The 17,617-nt window shown below is 34.7% G+C and overlaps 6 protein-coding genes and 1 non-coding gene across 10 annotated transcripts in view; 4 read left to right on the top strand and 3 right to left on the bottom strand.

The window, feature by feature from the left end:
• Window positions 202–2,791, top strand: LOC109352852 (autophagy-related protein 8C-like). 2 transcript variants are annotated; one of them, XM_019595039.1, is made up of 5 exons: window positions 202–344; window positions 1,227–1,282; window positions 1,366–1,418; window positions 2,278–2,396; window positions 2,476–2,791. In XM_019595039.1, the coding sequence occupies exons 1-5, from the start codon at window positions 308–310 to the stop codon at window positions 2,568–2,570; spliced, it is 360 nt and encodes a 119-aa protein (XP_019450584.1). In that variant the 5' UTR covers window positions 202–307; the 3' UTR covers window positions 2,571–2,791. The 2 variants fall into 2 exon arrangements, with proteins under 2 accessions (XP_019450584.1, XP_019450578.1); XM_019595033.1 differs by having other exon boundaries at window positions 1,227–1,285; window positions 1,369–1,418.
• LOC109342504 (5'-adenylylsulfate reductase 3, chloroplastic-like) lies at window positions 4,417–6,463 on the top strand. The gene is made up of 4 exons (XM_019580483.1): window positions 4,417–4,643; window positions 4,760–4,901; window positions 5,052–5,868; window positions 5,978–6,463. Exons 1-4 carry the CDS (start codon window positions 4,442–4,444, stop codon window positions 6,206–6,208), a joined length of 1,392 nt encoding a protein of 463 aa, XP_019436028.1. The 5' UTR covers window positions 4,417–4,441; the 3' UTR covers window positions 6,209–6,463.
• On the top strand, window positions 6,891–9,858 carry LOC109352840. Of its 2 annotated transcripts, none has more exons than XM_019595026.1 (4): window positions 6,891–7,483; window positions 8,124–8,269; window positions 8,485–8,595; window positions 9,005–9,858. In XM_019595026.1, exons 1-4 carry the CDS (start codon window positions 6,928–6,930, stop codon window positions 9,590–9,592), a joined length of 1,401 nt encoding a protein of 466 aa, XP_019450571.1. In that variant the 5' UTR covers window positions 6,891–6,927; the 3' UTR covers window positions 9,593–9,858. The 2 variants fall into 2 exon arrangements, with proteins under 2 accessions (XP_019450571.1, XP_019450567.1); XM_019595022.1 differs by having other exon boundaries at window positions 8,121–8,269.
• On the bottom strand, window positions 10,174–10,246 carry TRNAF-GAA. The gene has a single exon. It is a non-coding gene; the product is annotated as a tRNA-Phe (tRNA).
• On the bottom strand, window positions 10,661–11,032 carry LOC109359829 (stigma-specific STIG1-like protein 1). The gene has a single exon (XM_019604539.1). It carries the CDS (start codon window positions 11,030–11,032, stop codon window positions 10,661–10,663), a length of 372 nt encoding a protein of 123 aa, XP_019460084.1.
• Window positions 12,638–14,092, top strand: LOC109352829 (cytochrome b561 and DOMON domain-containing protein At3g25290-like). The gene is made up of 3 exons (XM_019595018.1): window positions 12,638–13,280; window positions 13,355–13,609; window positions 13,709–14,092. The coding sequence occupies exons 1-3, from the start codon at window positions 13,017–13,019 to the stop codon at window positions 13,988–13,990; spliced, it is 801 nt and encodes a 266-aa protein (XP_019450563.1). The 5' UTR covers window positions 12,638–13,016; the 3' UTR covers window positions 13,991–14,092.
• Window positions 14,159–17,617, bottom strand: part of LOC109352815 (pyrophosphate--fructose 6-phosphate 1-phosphotransferase subunit beta-like) — a 5,160-nt gene continuing 1,701 nt past the window's right edge. Inside the window, exons 8-16 of one of the 2 annotated variants that reach the window (XM_019595011.1) lie at window positions 16,800–16,888; window positions 16,496–16,627; window positions 16,194–16,364; window positions 15,983–16,098; window positions 15,733–15,844; window positions 15,492–15,576; window positions 15,148–15,192; window positions 14,666–14,734; window positions 14,159–14,538 (exon numbers count right to left, since the gene is read on the bottom strand). In XM_019595011.1, the coding sequence (XP_019450556.1) occupies window positions 14,462–14,538; window positions 14,666–14,734; window positions 15,148–15,192; window positions 15,492–15,576; window positions 15,733–15,844; window positions 15,983–16,098; window positions 16,194–16,364; window positions 16,496–16,627; window positions 16,800–16,888 (896 nt within the window). In that variant the 3' untranslated portion in view covers window positions 14,159–14,461. Of the gene's footprint in view, window positions 14,539–14,665; window positions 14,735–15,147; window positions 15,193–15,291; window positions 15,404–15,491; window positions 15,577–15,732; window positions 15,845–15,982; window positions 16,099–16,193; window positions 16,365–16,495; window positions 16,628–16,799; window positions 16,889–17,617 lie in introns of those variants that run through there. The other variant, XR_002108409.1, reaches the window with a different exon arrangement.

Below are 17,617 nucleotides of genomic sequence, written 5' to 3'. Positions count from 1 at the left end.
ATATATATATATATATTCAAGCTCAGCCAGCCTGTGTTATTTTGAATATTAAACAAAGGGGTGATGGTGTTGGAGAGCATGATTTGTGGAAAACAAAGGATATTGTGAATCCAATCTGTTTATTTAAACAACAACAAATTATATATAAGAATAGATAAAAGAAGCTTCTCTATTACGTGTTCACAATCATCATATAACAAACAAATTAACTAATAACAAACTAAAAACAAAAACCCTAATAATATTAATATTCATTCATTATAAGTTTCTCTCTCAATTTCCTAATTTTGCAGAGACCAATCGCACCATGGCAAAAAGCTCTTTCAAGCTTGAACATCCATTGGGTACTTTACTTTTCCCTCCTTTTTATTTCCCATTTTTCCTTTTCTAATTATAGTAGCACTATATATGATACTAGCCACAATTTCTATGTCGAATTACATGAAAAAATTTCACTTTTAGAGTTGCGTTTACCTTTTGATTGATCACAAGTTTAAAGCTTTACCTTTTGATTGATCGTTTTGGACGATGGTGACTTTTGGGTTGCAGGACATAAAAGAAGAACATTGAAAAATAATCCATCTAATTGAAATGGTTCGATTTAATCCTTGTAGATCCCTTAGTGTGTGTTTTTGAATCCATCTTTGATTTTGAATAAAAGTGGTACGTAATAACTGATATATGTTTAGATTCCTCATTATTAATGATTTTGGTTCATCAAATTAACTTTAGATATGTACTTACCACTTACCAGATTGATCAATGAGTAAGTAATTAATTTTCTAAGGGTGTTATTATGAGAAAAATAATAGTTGAAAACTCAAAGTATGGGTTTTTGGGAAACTGTGACTTTCATCATCCAAGGTTTGAAGCTCAAACACAATTATAGCTAACTGACTTTCGAATATTTTAGACACGTTGAAAAAATTCAAATGTGATTGTGGATCCTCTGAACCCAGGTTTGAAGCTTCTTATCTGGAGGCTAAACATGCATTCACTAATTTTAACATGAGATTTGAAAAGGATCTTTACCTTTAGCTTTGTATGGATAGAATGATAAATGTGGCTATTTCTTACTTTATCTCAATCAGTATATAATATGTTCATCTCATTGGCCATCCCATCTCTTCCCCCGGACAATTGTTTGCACATTTTATGATATGTTCTTTTGACCTTGGCATTTTTTTATGACCATGAATTAAACTTTCTTGTCTTCTGCATGTCAGAAAGAAGGCAGGCTGAATCTGCTCGCATCAGAGAAAAATATCCTGATAGAATACCTGTAAGATTGCATTGTGGTTTAGTTTGTCTATTTTTTTGTATTTTCATGAAGCACTATTGTTGAAATGTGCCAATTTTATGCAGGCGATTGTGGAGAAAGCTGATAGAAGTGACATTCCTGACATTGATAAGAAGAAGTGAGTGATTTTATTATATCGTACCTACACTGTTCTACACTTTTTATAAGTTTTCAGGCCTGAATATAATTTTGCTATATTAAGGGTGAGCCTCAGCGCAATTGTAAGGTTGCTTGTCCTGTGACCTAAAGGTAGGAGCCTCATGCATTGAATCGCCCTTTTTCTTTCTATGAAAGTTTTAACAAACTCTGTATTTGCTGTATTGGTAATGTAACAGTAGTTGCTAATGGCCAAGTAAGAAAAGTATGGAAACTGATCAACCATGTGGGGTTGATACTAATTGATGACTAATTATCATATTCAATGTTGGTATCCTTGGGTAGTACTGATGGTAGTAAATAACTCTGTTGCTAACTTTAACTTGCTATATTTAAGGATGAAATTTGTATGGAGAACGAGTCATCTTTGTTAATGGGGTGTTCAATGGTTGCTGTGAGAGGTAGTTAGTTGTTAAGTCTGGGCTGCGTTAGATAACAACATAATAGCATATCCTGGCAGGTTAAACTTCTTTTATGTGTTTTTATGTTGGTTTTCATTTGTGGCTGAAAGTAGTGCTACTCAAACCTCGTCAGCTGCTCCTTTTAGATCCCAAGGTGTGCACACTCAATCCGCATTTGCAAAACATTTTCCTTTTTCATCCCTTTTCGGTTGCACTTCAAGAAGTATAATTTTTAGCTGAAAGGGTTAAATTGTTACCACCTATTTGTAGATGATCATTTTATAAACGACTTTATACCCCACTTAATATTTGCCAAAGGGATATATAAAATTGATGAGTTAAAGCAAAATGTATGAAGTTATGATTTTGTGCATTGGTGGATTATCACTAGGTTTTGTTGATCTCATTGTGACGCTGTAGGTACCTTGTCCCAGCTGATCTGACTGTTGGTCAGTTTGTTTATGTTGTCCGTAAAAGGATTAAGCTCAGTGCAGAGAAGGCTATTTTTGTTTTCATCAATAACACTCTACCTCCAACTGGTAAGTAGCCACTACTCATTCTTAATGCTATTTCTGCACTTCTTGCTGAGCTTATGAACCAAATCTCTTGCGGTTGCAGCTGAATTGATGTCTGCTATTTATGAGGAACATAAGGATGATGATGGCTTTCTTTACATGACATACAGTGGAGAGAACACTTTCGGATCCAACTAGGCACAAATTTATGATAACATATGTAAATAGCTTCTGCAAGATGTAAATTCTCTGCCATCAATAATAGTCAATGACTCAATGTCCTATCCAGATTATTCCTTATGATTTACCTATCTGTTGAGCAATATTATCCCACACTTTGATTATGTCCTTTATCTTGAAATTATAGATTTGAATGGATAAATTTAGATATTATGATGTCAGTGCTGAATTCTTCTTTATTTCAATGAATATTTATTTGGTTTCAGGGATATAATAATCAGAGTAAAAGTACCAAATTTTCCAAATACTCTTTGATATTAATCTAGCAATTCAAAGATTTCGAAAATAAACTACTCTTTCAGCTATTCAAAATGACATTAAAATGGACATTTCATCAAATTAAACTCTTTCATAAAAGAAGAATCGCTTTTATATCATTTTAATCATTAAAAGTAATTTAATGTCAAAATCTTTAAAAGAACAATTCACCGTGAGCGAAATTTGAGGAGCAGATTGGTAGTTTATGAGAACTTTGAAAATGCTAAATAGTTGAAATCCACGCATAAACATGAGTAACACTCACATCTGAATCATATAGAATGCAATGTTATTACAATTCAATCCTATATATGGCAGCAAAATAACAACAACAATTTTCACAACTCTAACTTTCTTAAGTAATTCTCTCTAATAATAGTTAGTTATATACAAATTCATATGAAAGAAGGTACCACCAATTCGAAACAATATATAATTGAAAGCAATACACACACATAAAAAATGTTCATGGTAATGAACGTAACCTCCGCAGCATGCGATTGAGAAAGTGGAAAAGTGGGGACAAACAAAGGCTCCAACATGAAGAAGAAACAGCATTGGTCCTAATCCTTTCCCAGAAAGTGATAAAACAATTTTGGTTTCTGGTGACCAATAATGCGGTTGATTGAAGATAAACCGAGGCTGCACGTTTAACCAACTCGTTTCTAATGTTGATGCTAGAGTCAAAGTCATTTCCCTCATATATGGATGAATACTTTGTTGGTGTGTTACATATAATGTCTTTCAAGCTTGTGTATTGTAAATTTTCATTCACTTCTTCCGAGTCTCTACTACTTGAATAGATTCTTGGAATTCTTAAGGAATGGAAACTCGGAAGCTCTTGTAGTATGTCTGGTCCCATTGTTAATAAGAGCCATGTAAGTATGGGAATAAGGACATGTTGAGGACCACAAATTGGTTTCTACGTACAATATAATTATGTGAAGCTTTTCAATTTGATGAAAGAAGGAAAAGGGTTGTACATTATTACTTTTCAATTTGTCTTCATCTTTTTCTTCAATCATTGTGTGGCTTTCAAGGGTGCAGACAAAGAGAGGCAAGGAGAGTTTTGTGGAATTATTAGTAAGGAAACCATAATAAAGAAAATAAAAAATATAATGGCAGTCCCACATGAATCCCTTTGAACCACTCGGTCAATGTTTGAACTAAACAAGTTTGGCGTTTTTATGGTGTAAGCGCTCATGTCAGCAATTTTGAAGTCCATTTTGTCCTAATAATAAGCTCTCTATTGATTCATTAGTTGGTTAACGTGGATATTGCACTTTTTGTTGGCTTATTTAGACCTAATTGCGACTTGTGAATATATAAATGATGATAGGATATGTATGATGCATCCGTTGAATATTCAAATTCAAATAAAAGGAGGAAATGACGGAAGCCATGAGGGAAGAGGTTTGCTATTATCCAACTACTAACTAGATTGATGCCACGTAAGCATAAGGAAATATTCATTGTCCAGGTTCAATGAATCTGATATATATATATATATATTAGTTGGAAGTTGGAAGGGGGAGTAGAGATTTGAAGTAAATTAAAATAGTAAGGTGGACATGTCTCTCACTTATTCAACTTCCATATCAAATTCTTCCACCACTTATTCACCATCTCAACAACAACAACAACATATTAGTTGGATTAGGGTTTCTGATAAGTCCCATGTTGAAGGATCACTTAACTTATCATCCCAACAAACTAGGAGGAGGAGGAGGAGGTTGCTCAAAGCCATATACGCCCAACCTCATCATCAACATGGTAATCATCATCACTACATTCATAGATATATGCTAAATATGGAAAACTAATACAAATATTACTCAATTGTATTATATAATTCAAGTCTGCTAATTATGTTGTTCCTCACATTGCAGATGAGGTTAGTGATACACAACAACAACAACACCAAGATGAGAATTTAGAACAATTAGCATTAGACCTTCACAATGCTTCTCCTCTTCAAATAATGGATAAGGCACTCCAAACATTTGGCAATGACATTGCTATTGCCTTCAGGTACACTAAATACTCTTATTCATTACTTTCTTATTCCATAATGCATGTCTTTTAACTATATACATTCAAATTTAATCCATTGCTACTCAATGTATACCAATCATATATATACTGCCGCATTTTAATATATGAGTAGCTTTGCCTTTGCAGTGGTGCTGAAGATGTTGCTTTAATCGAGTATGCACATTTGACGGGTCGACCCTTTAGGGTGTTCAGTTTGGACACTGGAAGACTGAACCCAGAAACCTATAGATTTTTTGATGCTGTTGAGAAGCATTATGGAATCCGCATCGAGTACATGTTCCCTGATGCTGTTGAAGTTCAGGCATTAGTAAGGAGCAAGGGGCTGTTCTCATTCTATGAGGATGGCCATCAAGAGTGCTGTCGAGTGAGGAAGGTAAGACCCTTAAGGAGGGCACTTAAGGGCCTCAGAACATGGATAACTGGGCAGAGAAAAGATCAATCACCTGGTACTAGATCTGAGGTACCAATTGTTGAGGTTGACCCTGCTTTTGAGGGAGTTGATGGTGGAATCGGTAGCCTTGTGAAGTGGAACCCGGTTGCAAATGTGAAAGGTCATGAGATATGGAACTTCCTTAGGACCATGAATGTACCTGTTAATCCATTGCATTCGCAAGGATACATTTCCATCGGTTGCGAGCCATGCACAAGGTCAGTTTTGCCTGGACAACATGAAAGGGAAGGGAGGTGGTGGTGGGAGGATGCAAAAGCTAAAGAGTGTGGTCTTCACAAGGGAAATATAAAACAACAAGATGCTGCTGCTGAGCTTAACGGTAATGGAAATGGGATTGCCCATGGAAATGACACTGCCACAGTTGCTGACATTTACAACTCCCAGAATGTGGTTAGCTTCAGCAGGAGTGGAATTGAGAATTTGGCCAAATTGGACAGCCCCAAACACCCATGGCTCGTTGTGCTTTATGCACCATGGTGCCCCTTCTGCCAGGTAAACAATTTTCTGCAATTTAGTATTCTATTTAGATTATCTCATCAGTTTGTGCTTCAAGTTATTATCTTCCTCTAACAATATGTTATGTTGTTCGAAATTACAACAGGCGATGGAGGAATCTTATGTTGATCTGGCAGAGAAGTTGGCAGGATCAGGGGTCAAAGTTGGAAAATTTAGAGCAGATGGAGAGCAGAAGGAATTTGCAAAGCGCGAATTGCAGCTGGGAAGCTTCCCTACAATATTATTTTTCCCAAAGCATTCATCTCACCCAATAAAGTATCCCTCAGAGAATAGAGATGTTGATTCATTGATGGCATTCGTGAATGCCTTAAGATGATTGTTCAAGGTTCTTCTTCCGTACAGTACTGCCATCATCCATTGGAAGTTTTGACTAGTTTAGCAAAATAAGAAATTCTGGATTATATAGTTTTAGATCTCTTCTTGTTCAAAGTATGGTTCAAGACTTGTTGGGGTATTCTGTAGAGGACTAGTCCATTTCCTGTGTTTCTAGATGTGTGATTATATCTTCAAGTTAAATAAGTTGTGCCTTTTTCCAACATTAAAATCAAAATGTATTGATTTTACCAAATCCAAATCAATCCATCTCAAATTTAAATGTTAGCTATTATTATCCACATCCTTTCATATTTCTAAAAAAAAAAACATAAATTGTTGGAGTTGATTTAGTCACTATTAAAATATAAAAATGACAATCATATTGGAAGAAATTAATTGAGATATCATTTGTTGTTATATGAAGAATATATAAGTTTGTCAACATTTCAGTCACTAAAATGTATGAATGATTACTTTCAAACTTGGAAAATAATTACTCTTAAAGTATGCACATATGTCAACACCATATTTAACACTGTAAAGGAAGTATAAAAGTATCATTTAAAAAACAAAACATGATTCTTTTTATCTTTTTTTGGTACATTATGATGAGACTGATTTTTGTCTTCTAAATTTAAAATTTTGATTGTTATTTTATTTTTAAAGTGGAGCAGGTAGAAGATGCCGTTTTGGACCAACGTTCCATTCCATGTGTTAAATATGAATCGCATGAAATTTGTTCTATCTTCTTTCCCACTTTTCTTAAACCCTAGAATATTCAAAAGTTCCCAAATTTCAATCTTCCCCTGTAATCGAATCACAATGTCATCCTGGGTGTGCAAAAAATGCACCTTTCTGAATCCTCATTCTCAAAAATCTCAATGTCAAATCTGCTTAACTCCCCCTCTTCCTCCTTCATCACATTTTTCTTCTTCTTCTTCTTCTTCCTCTTCTTCTTCTTCTTCTTCGCTCCCAAAGTGGTCTTGCAAGGCCTGCACTTTCTTAAACCTTTATAAAAACTCTGTTTGCGAAATATGCAGCACTCGATGCCCCGTTCTCTCACTTTCCCACTTCCATGACTTAAACGACACCGTTTCCGACGCTGACGTCGATTCCTCTGTTGGCTCTGTTTTCTTCCCTCTCCGATCATGTAAAAGGAAGGCCATTGCTGATTCTGATGAATCGGAGCGGTTTCATGCGGTCAAAGCTAAGCCGTCCAATATGGCCGTTGATTTTGATCAAACAGACATGTCCGATAAAGCAATCAATCTCACGGGTAATGACCTTCTTTCTCTTCTATAGCTTTCAATTTTTGACGATGTTTGTTAGTTAAACGCCCCGGCTGTTTAAGATTCGAATTGATTGATATTAGATATTGTTAAATAAGTGTTTATTTTTTATTATAGATTTTGGTATAAAATCAAAAGTTAACTATGTTTTGTTAGAATCAAAATAATACTTTTTTTGTACAATGTTTCATGTTTTACGCTCACCTTTTAACACTATTATCATCTAAAGCTACTCAGAGTAGATTATGGTTATAATCTTAGCTAAACATGTTTCATTTTGTTATAACTTGTAAGTGTTCTTTTTCTGAGTAAAAAATAAGCGATTTTGTTAGAAGTTAATCTTAAACAAATGCACTCTTGGATTTTTTTTCTAACGTCTTGGCTCTTTATGTTATTAGGGTTTGTTTGTTTTTTAGGAGTTAAAAGATTGATTCTGTAAAAACTCTTTTGGCAGAAAACTTGTGAGAAGCAGAAACAAAAAACTGAGTTTCAGCCTTGTTAGTTAAAAGCTTAACCAAACAAAAATATGAATGCCAGAAGTGTTTTTTTTTCCTTTTTATTTATTTAAAAAAGGTATAGGAATCATCTCTGAAATCTGAATACAACTTAAATATGAATATGCAGCAGATAATGTTGATTCGGGCAAAGCTGCGAGTTCGTTTAAGATCTTAACTTACAATGTTTGGTTCCGGGAAGACTTGGAGTTGCATAACAGGATGAAAGCTATTGGCGACCTTGTCCAGTTGCATTCCCCTGATTTTATATGTTTCCAGGTCTCACTTGTTATAGTTTCCTAACATGAATAGATGAGACCATTGGCATTTCCTTCACCTGCTCACATTTCATTTTAACCAATGATAATTTTGTAAAATAAAAAATTAAACCATATTGGTTATTAGGGTGTCTGTTGATATGTAATTTCGAGTGTCAATAGCATTACCCTTTAAATTTATGTGGCTTCATCTGATTTAGACCACTGGTGCCTCAGGAGGTTACTGGAAACATATATGACATTTTCAAGCAATCCAGATGGTGGAATCTGTATCATTGTTCTGTTTCTACAGAAAAGGCTCATTCCAAAGCATACTTTTGTATGATGGTAATCTTTTTTTTATTGTCTCACTCGTTTTAATTATCTATCTTATGATTCTGATATAAACTGCTCTCCGGTGCATTTATTTTGATGATGTGATGACTTGCTACTTCCCACATATCACATTTTTTTCTGTCATCATTTCACATGTGAATGCTAGAAGTGTTGTGTTTTCCAGAAAGTAGGACAAAGCTTTATCAAGTCCATATAATTGGGTCCTTCTATATTATAATATTTATAATCATTGATTATGAGATTTTTTTATATTTTTGCATGACTTGTAAGTTACACACCTAGTAGGATAAAAGCTTGGTTGTTTTGTTGTTGTTGTAAGTTGCACACCTTTTCAATGAGCACTTTTATTTGGCAAGGAAAGGCTCATGTCTTATTGAAATGACTTTGAAATTAATTGCAGTTAAGCAAATTGGCTGTGAAATCTTTCAGCAATAAACCGTTTCACAATTCTATAATGGGAAGAGAACTATGCATTGCTGAGGCTGAAATTGCAAGTGGAATGCCATTGGTTGTTGCCACTAGCCATCTTGAGAGTCCCTGTCCTGCCCCTCCAAAATTTGATCAAATGTTCAGCAAGGAACGTGTAGAGCAGGCCAATGTGGCTCTGAACCTTCTTGAGAAGCATCCAAATGTTGTTTTTGGAGGTGACATGAACTGGTGTGACAAACTGGATGGTCATTACCCTTCACAAGATGGATGGATTGATGCCTGGGCTCAGCTAAGGCCGAAGGAAAATGGATTTACATATGATACGAAATCAAACCAGATGTTGACGGGAAACCGCAGTCTCCGAAAGCGACTAGATCGCTTTATTTGTCGTCTGCGTGATCTGAAGATAAGCAGTATTGAAATGATTGGGGTGGATGCAATAGCTGGTTTGGTATACATCAAAGAGAAGAAAGTTAGAAACGAGATAAAGCAACTGCCACTCCCTGTTTTGCCTAGTGATCATTTCGGCCTGCTATTGACCATTTCAAGTAAGGAATGAAGGTGTGATGTGTCTGGGTAGTAAAATTCTTATTCTCGCTATCTGGTATGTCTAAGGCATGCAATTTTGTATTAGACTAAATGAAAAATGTAAAGGGGAGGTTATTGCCAATGTATATGGGACATGATGCCACATATTTTGGAATCCATCTTGCTGGCTAAGATTTCTTGATTGGCCTTCTCATTTCAGGAATTGTTGTTTTCAACACATTGCATTTACTTTTGCCTCTATCTCTCTCTAGAGCAAGCCTTGGTTGAATTTTAAGCTGTTGGAAGCAATGATAAATGTCCACATTATTCATGGGTGTATATATATATAAAGGGTATGTTCTGTGTTTCCAAGTATTTAACCTGAATCTGGCAAGAAATAATAAAACAAACAAATATTAGGCAATCCCAGCATTGGGAGGAATTTAGGGAGAATGTAGTGAAAGTAAGGTTTGGATTGACGTTGTTGTTTGTTAATGTATTGATAGAAGAAGCTCATGGAAAGAAGTGGCACTAATCACACTGCTCCGTTTTCAAACTTGTGAGTTGTGTTGTGATCATTCTAAATAATAAAAAATGTTAACAAAAATGAGATGCGGTGAGCGTGGATCGAACACGCGACCTTCAGATCTTCAGTCTGACGCTCTCCCAACTGAGCTATCCCCGCATATTACACTCTTCCATACTATTCACTTTACTCCTTAACTTCAATCATTTCAGTTTCTTACTCTTCACTCCATCCATTGTTATTCTCCATTATGATTCCATGGTTTTACTTTGGAATTGAAACTTATTAGTATCTCTCCTCTCATTCTCTTTCTACTCTACCAAAGGATGGCAAAACAAACAAAGAACAAACCAAACAAAGAACAAACCAAACATAAAGGAAATATATTATCATACATTCATTTTTTTATTCCATATAAACAAGGAATTACAAATTATGCTTCATGATACAACCCCAAGACATCAACTAATGCAAAGAAATGAAGAATAAATTTGAATATATAATTAAGTAGCACGCAGAAGTCATCAAATGGTGATGGCTGCTTTATTTATTTACTTATAATTGATGAGATTTCTAGGCATAGCTGCACATGCCATAGATACAGGAACTTGCAGTGTTGCACTTGTTACCACATTTGCCACAATGTTTGTGATTAGTTCGAGGATTCACACACTTACCCTCGCAGCATATCTTTCCATAACTGCATTTCTTTCCGCACTTGCCACAGTTAATGCCATCTGTTCTCAAGTTCACACATTTGTTGTTGCAGCAATCAGATCCTACGCTTCCTTTAATATGACATATCTTTGGGTATTTGTCACATGATGATGTCACCATAATCCGACCATATTTCTGGGAAACAAAGCGGTTTGGTTCCGAAGATGTTGCTGATAAAGTAATGGCCACCAGAGCCATTAGCATTGCCACTAGCAAGAGGGCTTTCATTTTTGTTTGTGTTTGATTATATTATGGTGTGTAGGAGAATGAAGTTACGTTAGATATATATATAGAGTGGAACGATGTTTTGATTGTGAAAATGAATAGAGATCGTATAAGTATTTATAGAAGAGGAGCTAGGTTGAAGTAGTAGTCAAAAATAGTTAGGCTTGTTTGCAACAACTACGTACGTACAAAATTCAAAGTTGGTAGAGACTAAGTGGTTGAAATAGGATACAAATGAAATAACTATATATATATTAATATGATATATAAATGCTTAAGTGTAAAGATGATTTTAATTCTAAGTAGGAAGCTTGCATGTAATTAATAAAAGTAGTCTGGTAGTATATAAATAATTGTTATACATGCATAAACCTATAAACCGTTACAGAAACACTATTGGTTCCAGCAGCCTTATAATTTTGACCTTTGATTTGAGAAGATGGATGAGAAATTGAGAATGAGGATTTGTTTTGGATATTTCAAGATTAGGCTGATCAACAATGATGAATGAGACTACGTCTCTTCATTATTCAACGCCTTAATCCATGGCTACATAAATGATAAAACCATGTTTGCTGTTTACTGAAAAAGCCCACAGCCTACTGAAAAGAAAAAAATAATACATACTTTTAGACTATCAAAAAAAAAATCTCTTGAATTTGAGTTAGACACTAAAAACTAAGCAAAAGAAAAATACGCGGATCGAGTAGAGCCTGAATCATCTCTCTCAAATCAGGAAAAAGATATTGAAGACGATTCCGCAGAATTGAACAAGACAAGCAATAGGGGTAGGGGTATTAAGAAAACGAAATACAAGAACAAGATAAAAAAAGAACTTCATTACCAGATAAGATAACTTGTTTTATTGAAAGTTTATTTATATTTCTAAAAATACCTACAAACACTTCATTTTATACATGAGGGGGATTATATTTTATGATTACAAATCCTGCACTATATTTTGATTAGAAAATAGTGAAAAATGGATTGAGAGTAATCTCATATTCATCTGTTTCTTAAACTTGGCCTTTTTGGCCAAATTTGTTTAGCACGTTGTTAGTGTTTGTGAATGATCTAATACAGTATAATGTAAGTTTCCTTTCAATAAAATTTGGCAGGAGGATTGAATTGGATGAAAAATTGAACATGAGAGTCAAAGATGACGGAGATAAACCCCTTTAGTTTCTACAATAACTGAATCTGTAACTCTATTTTGATGAAATGAATTAGACCAAATATGAATTAGTATAATCTACAATAACTGCTTCAACACTCCTCTATTATTAGTTATACATTTTTATTGCAACCATGTCCTTCCATTATTGTTTCTGTCTAACCATAAATGTCTTTCACATAACATTATTCTCCTTCCTTGCCTTTTCAATCTTCTCTAGTCATATTTATTGTTTTCAACATCACTAAGAAATAAACACTTTTCAAACACAATGAACATTCTCTATCCAATAATGTCTCATTCTCTATCTTCGATCAATAAGATATTGTCACATGAATAAAAATATTTTTTTTGAAAAACATTTTGTTTGATTCATGACATAGAATGAGACATCATTGAAAATAGATGATCTCTATCCTTTAAAGTTTAAACATTACATCACATCTCTTTCTTAAACTTTTGCTAAATATTATGTATGATACTTAATTATGAAAGAAAAGGGATTAGTTGAAGAGAGGAATAATATCTGTTTATGTGTTATTTCTATTGAAGCAAGTCAGATATTATTCCTTTTAGTTTTACAAGGAAAGCACATATTCTCCACAGCCAAATAACTCTTCACATATAATTTTAGGACATGCTATATTTCCATCATAATATCTGTACTTGAGAAACCTTCAAATTTAGATTCATGGGGATCATTCATTGATGTTGATATATCAAAGTTGTGTCTAAAGGAATGAGCATGTGGCTGATGTAATCACTTAACTTTTGTTGAGAAAGTGATTGTATATACATTAATTGACATTTGCCATGCCATCCTATTTCCTTATTCTTCCAACTTTATTATTTCTTCACTTCCATCATATTTGTGCCATAATTTTATCTAGTGGGAGTGGGGAACTGGCACAAGTTCAAAATGGAAGTACAATTATGTGGAAACTTGACACCGAAATCAGTCACATAGAGATGCATGATACACCTCTACAATTCCCAGAATCTGCTCAAACAACAAATGTAATATCATACAAAGGTCACAGTACTCACGCCCGGGGACATAGACACCACTTCAGAAATGTAAGGCCACTTATAATGTCAAATATATGGTTTTAAAATGAACATATATATTAACATATTTAAGCACATTGTAGGTTTATGGGATTCTAGTCCTCATAGGATGGGGAACTATGCTACCAATAGGGGCAATCATTGCAAGGTACTGCAGAACATTACCTTGGATGTGTAATGAATGGTACTCGTGCCACATATTTTTTCAGACCCTTGGATATATTCTGGGAACAATAGGGTGGTGCATTGGGCTATGGCTGCATCACTCTTCAGAAAAGTTAGCATCTAAAACACAACGAACTCTCAGCATCATTTCTTTCACACTCATAAATGTACAAGTGAGTGAGTAGGACTCAAACCTGCTTCTTTTACTCTACTACCTTTGTGTTCAAATATTTAAGGTCTTAACTCTAAACATTTCTTTCAATGTTATTCAGATGCTTTCCATTTGTATGCGACCCAATAAAAAAGCAGGTTATTGCAAGTGCTGGAACATATGCCACCATGTACTTGGGTATGCAATACTAGGAATAGTTATTGCAAACATATTTACAGGGCTCCACAATCAAAGTCAAGCTGAAAAGTTGAAATGGTCTTATGTAGCAATAGTTGGAGTTTTGGCACTCGTAGTTGTAATACTGGAAATTTTGAAATGGAAGTCTACCATAATGCAAAAGTTTGTGCGATTGACTAACACAATGTTTACAAATTCACCTTAACTTGTACATCAGAGAAGGAATTGAAGATGGTGATTAAGCCAGAACAGGGGAGAAGACATGCAACTCTAGCCTCTAGTGGAACAGGAAAAACTCCAACGTATTGACTTTTATGATTACTACTACAAAATATTGAATAGTTAAGTATATAATACAAAAGACAATGCAATTGGTTGCTAGCCAAATATACTTGTCACTATTCACTATTGATTTGCTACAATCATCACTTATAAGTTATAACCACTTTGGTTGGTACATACATGGTAATATTACAAATATGTATGCCAGCTTTGCACCTATAATTTATCATTATCTTAATAATATTGTTTTGTGCGTGCTCAAGTGCGAATGCTAATGCAAACAAAATGTCAACTTATAAACCACTCTCTTGAAAACTGAAAGAGCATAGAAGCCTTGACTAACCTCCGATATACCCAAAAACAAAACAGCAATTGTCACCCATCAAAAAGATGCCTAAGGTTGCGCACCAAGCTCCAAGCCTAGAGTATAACTAATTGCATCTGATCCTGGGCCAGTAAATTGAATCGGACCTACACAATCATTATCACAAGAGTGATTCCAGTTTGGAATGCCAATACTATTTTCCTCCAACCTATACCACCTTTTTCTAACCTTATAAGCATAGCAACAGCCATTCAAAGAACACTCAACCAATACCTGGACTGATGTAGTGATTCTTTAGGGCCCACTCATCCCGCAACGAGGCAAACTCCTTGAAGGGTGCCCCTGCACATTCAACATGAAATGTCATCCAATACCATTCAAGATTATATTATAACAATAACCATTGTAGTATCTGATTTGGAAATCCATATTTATAAGGAACTGAATACCAGTCACTGAAGTTTGGGCAAACCAAATATGTCAGGAAAACTAGTAAAAAACAAGGGAAGATTGCACTTTATTTCCTTGACATTTGGGTTACGTGCAGGTTAGTCCCTAGGATAAAAACGTCCAAATCAGTCCCTAATGTTTATAAGCTGTGCAAATAGAACCTTCTGATACATGAATCATTAAATGGACCCATAAAACAAAATACTTTTCCCCTCACTTTCATTTCACTGTTCTCCTTCCATGCTCGTGAAAAATATAGTTCTCACTGATTATTTTAGTGGAGTAATGAATAGATAAATATGCACCTTCAAGCTCCACCATTGCCTTCTTGATCACAGGCTTGAATTTACCTGCAAAGAAAATCAGACAATTTATAAACTGTAGATCATCAGATAAACCATTCATATAAATGAAGCATACAAAAAAATTACGATTTTAAATAACCAGACCTTGCCAAAAGAAACAACTCCTCGTGAATATTATAGTCCAGAAAATACATAGAAAAAATATCTCTAAGTCAATTCCAGTTAAAAGAAAAAATTTTGGGTACAACTCTGTTCTCTGTTTTGGAACAACATGAAGACAAAAAATAGAAATTCAGAGAACAGGCATTGGGTAAAGCAAAGTTGACAGATTAAAAAAATCATACCATGTCTCCTCTCCACATCCATCAATGAGGTGAGAGCAGTTCCAGCAACTGTCCATTCTTCCACTGGAGCACACAAATTCCCAACCTGACCAAAATAGCATAGCAAATCCAAGAATTGAAAATGATTCACCATTATTCCACTACCAAACAATTTTAACCACAAGCAGTTTTCAAGACCAATCTGGAAGAAATATTTAGTTGATAATTAAAAGTTAGCGAGAAGAGCATTAGAAGCCGAAACTGATGATATCAATCCAGTCTTCCCACTTTGAAGGAGGGCTCCAGCACCATAACCCAATGCATAGCAGTAAGTTGAATCAAAATTAGTCGGCAAACCACATCTCCCTTCATAGCTGCATTATTTGAACAACAAAGTCTAACCACATAACTCAAAACAAATTTTTAATCCAAGTTAAAGGTGAATCATAACGCAGGTTCATCAATTTATGTCATCAAGCATTCAATAAGAATATCTAAATTAAATGAGGTACCCAAAAAAGTGAGTCTGCCCTTTGAATACAGCTTTATATGTGCCTTCATGTTTTCTCTTCTCCAACTCAGTTTCAACCATTTGAATCAACATTTTCTCTGTTTCAATCTTGGCAACCTAAATGATAATACGAAGAAAACATTGAGCCTAGTCAAATTTAATAATGGGGCAAATTAAACATAACAAGCATGCACTATAAAACCATCAAGAACCTGAACATTGCCATGCGGATCTCTTTCAAGCATCAATTGCTCTCTAATAGCTTGAGGTAAAAATTCGTAAAGCTTTAACGACTGATCAGTGAGTTTCTTCTTCCATAGCCCACCCTCATCCACAGAACAACTGGCCATAATTTCATTGAGTTCTGCAATAAGGTGCTGGGCCTGCAAATTGCACAATTGAATATAAAATCAGCATGTCTTTCCACACATATTGTATACTAACAGATAAGAAAACATCATATAGGGAGAAAACAATTAATGAAATAAATTCACTTTCTGAAGAGGATAGCTACCTCGGGAATGAAATCAATTAGACCTTCAGGGATAAGAATGACCCCATAGCTATAATTAACCTCAGCTCTTTTACAAATGATATCTACGATGTAGTCAGTGACATTCTTCAGGGTCAACTTCTTGGCAGCAACCTGAAATAAGATATTTACATGTCAAATCAAATATTTGATAGAGGCCCCTCACATGTCATTGAATCTATCAGCAAACTATAATAAGAAGATCAAGATGGATGCATTTTATATTGATTTCATCAACCCTTAAGTTGTCTAGTCACTGGATGAAATGACCAGATTTATGACAAACCTCCTCTCCAATAATAGTAATATTTGGATGAGTTTGTAGAGCACATTCCAGGGTAATATGTGAGGCTGCACGTCCCATAAGCCGCACAACTGCAGACAGGAGACCATATCTTACATATTGCTCGAAATCGAGTACAACAACAATTGAAACATCTATACACACACACACACATATATATATATATATATATATATATATGAGAGAGAGAGACGAAATGAAAAATATGTTCAAAGAGGTATAGGACCAATGCAATTTCTATCAAAATAAATCTTGAGGGCATGGCATAGATCATATACATGTACTTGTCAATGACTAAATAAAATGCCATGAAAGTAAATGAGCCTTTCAGTATAGACTAAATCATGATCAGACATACAATTCAAGAGAATCAGATGTCAAAAATTTACATAGCCACAAAAATGTTGACATAATACAAGGGGATGTAAAAACAAGGATTTCTGTCTCAAAAGCAAAGGGGAGGTGATATCATATACGTATGTAAAGATGGTATAAGCGGCATACAAAGACGCTTTAATTAACGGAACGTGATTTTCTTGTCTAGATAGTTGTATTTGCAATCTTCAAACCAAAGAGAAGAAGATACGATCTCAGTTCAGAAAAGGAACAAGTGATACCAAGGGAAATGAAATGCAATAAGTTTAAAACTTAAATGATTAAGTGATACATTTCGTAAGAATGGAAGCAAAGAAAGAATATAGAGTAGTAACAGGCATCATGTCTGTTACCCAATATGATGCATTAAAGATTGGTCTGTGCAACTCAGCTAAGATATTTCTCTCTAACAGCTAGTCTTACAA

This window comes from Lupinus angustifolius, chromosome LG01 (genome assembly GCF_001865875.1).
Source record: "Lupinus angustifolius cultivar Tanjil chromosome LG01, LupAngTanjil_v1.0, whole genome shotgun sequence".
In the NCBI taxonomy this organism is placed as follows: domain Eukaryota; kingdom Viridiplantae; phylum Streptophyta; class Magnoliopsida; order Fabales; family Fabaceae; genus Lupinus; species Lupinus angustifolius.
The sequence above is the reverse complement of the archived record's forward strand: the minus strand, read 5'-3'. Positions and strand labels throughout refer to the sequence as shown.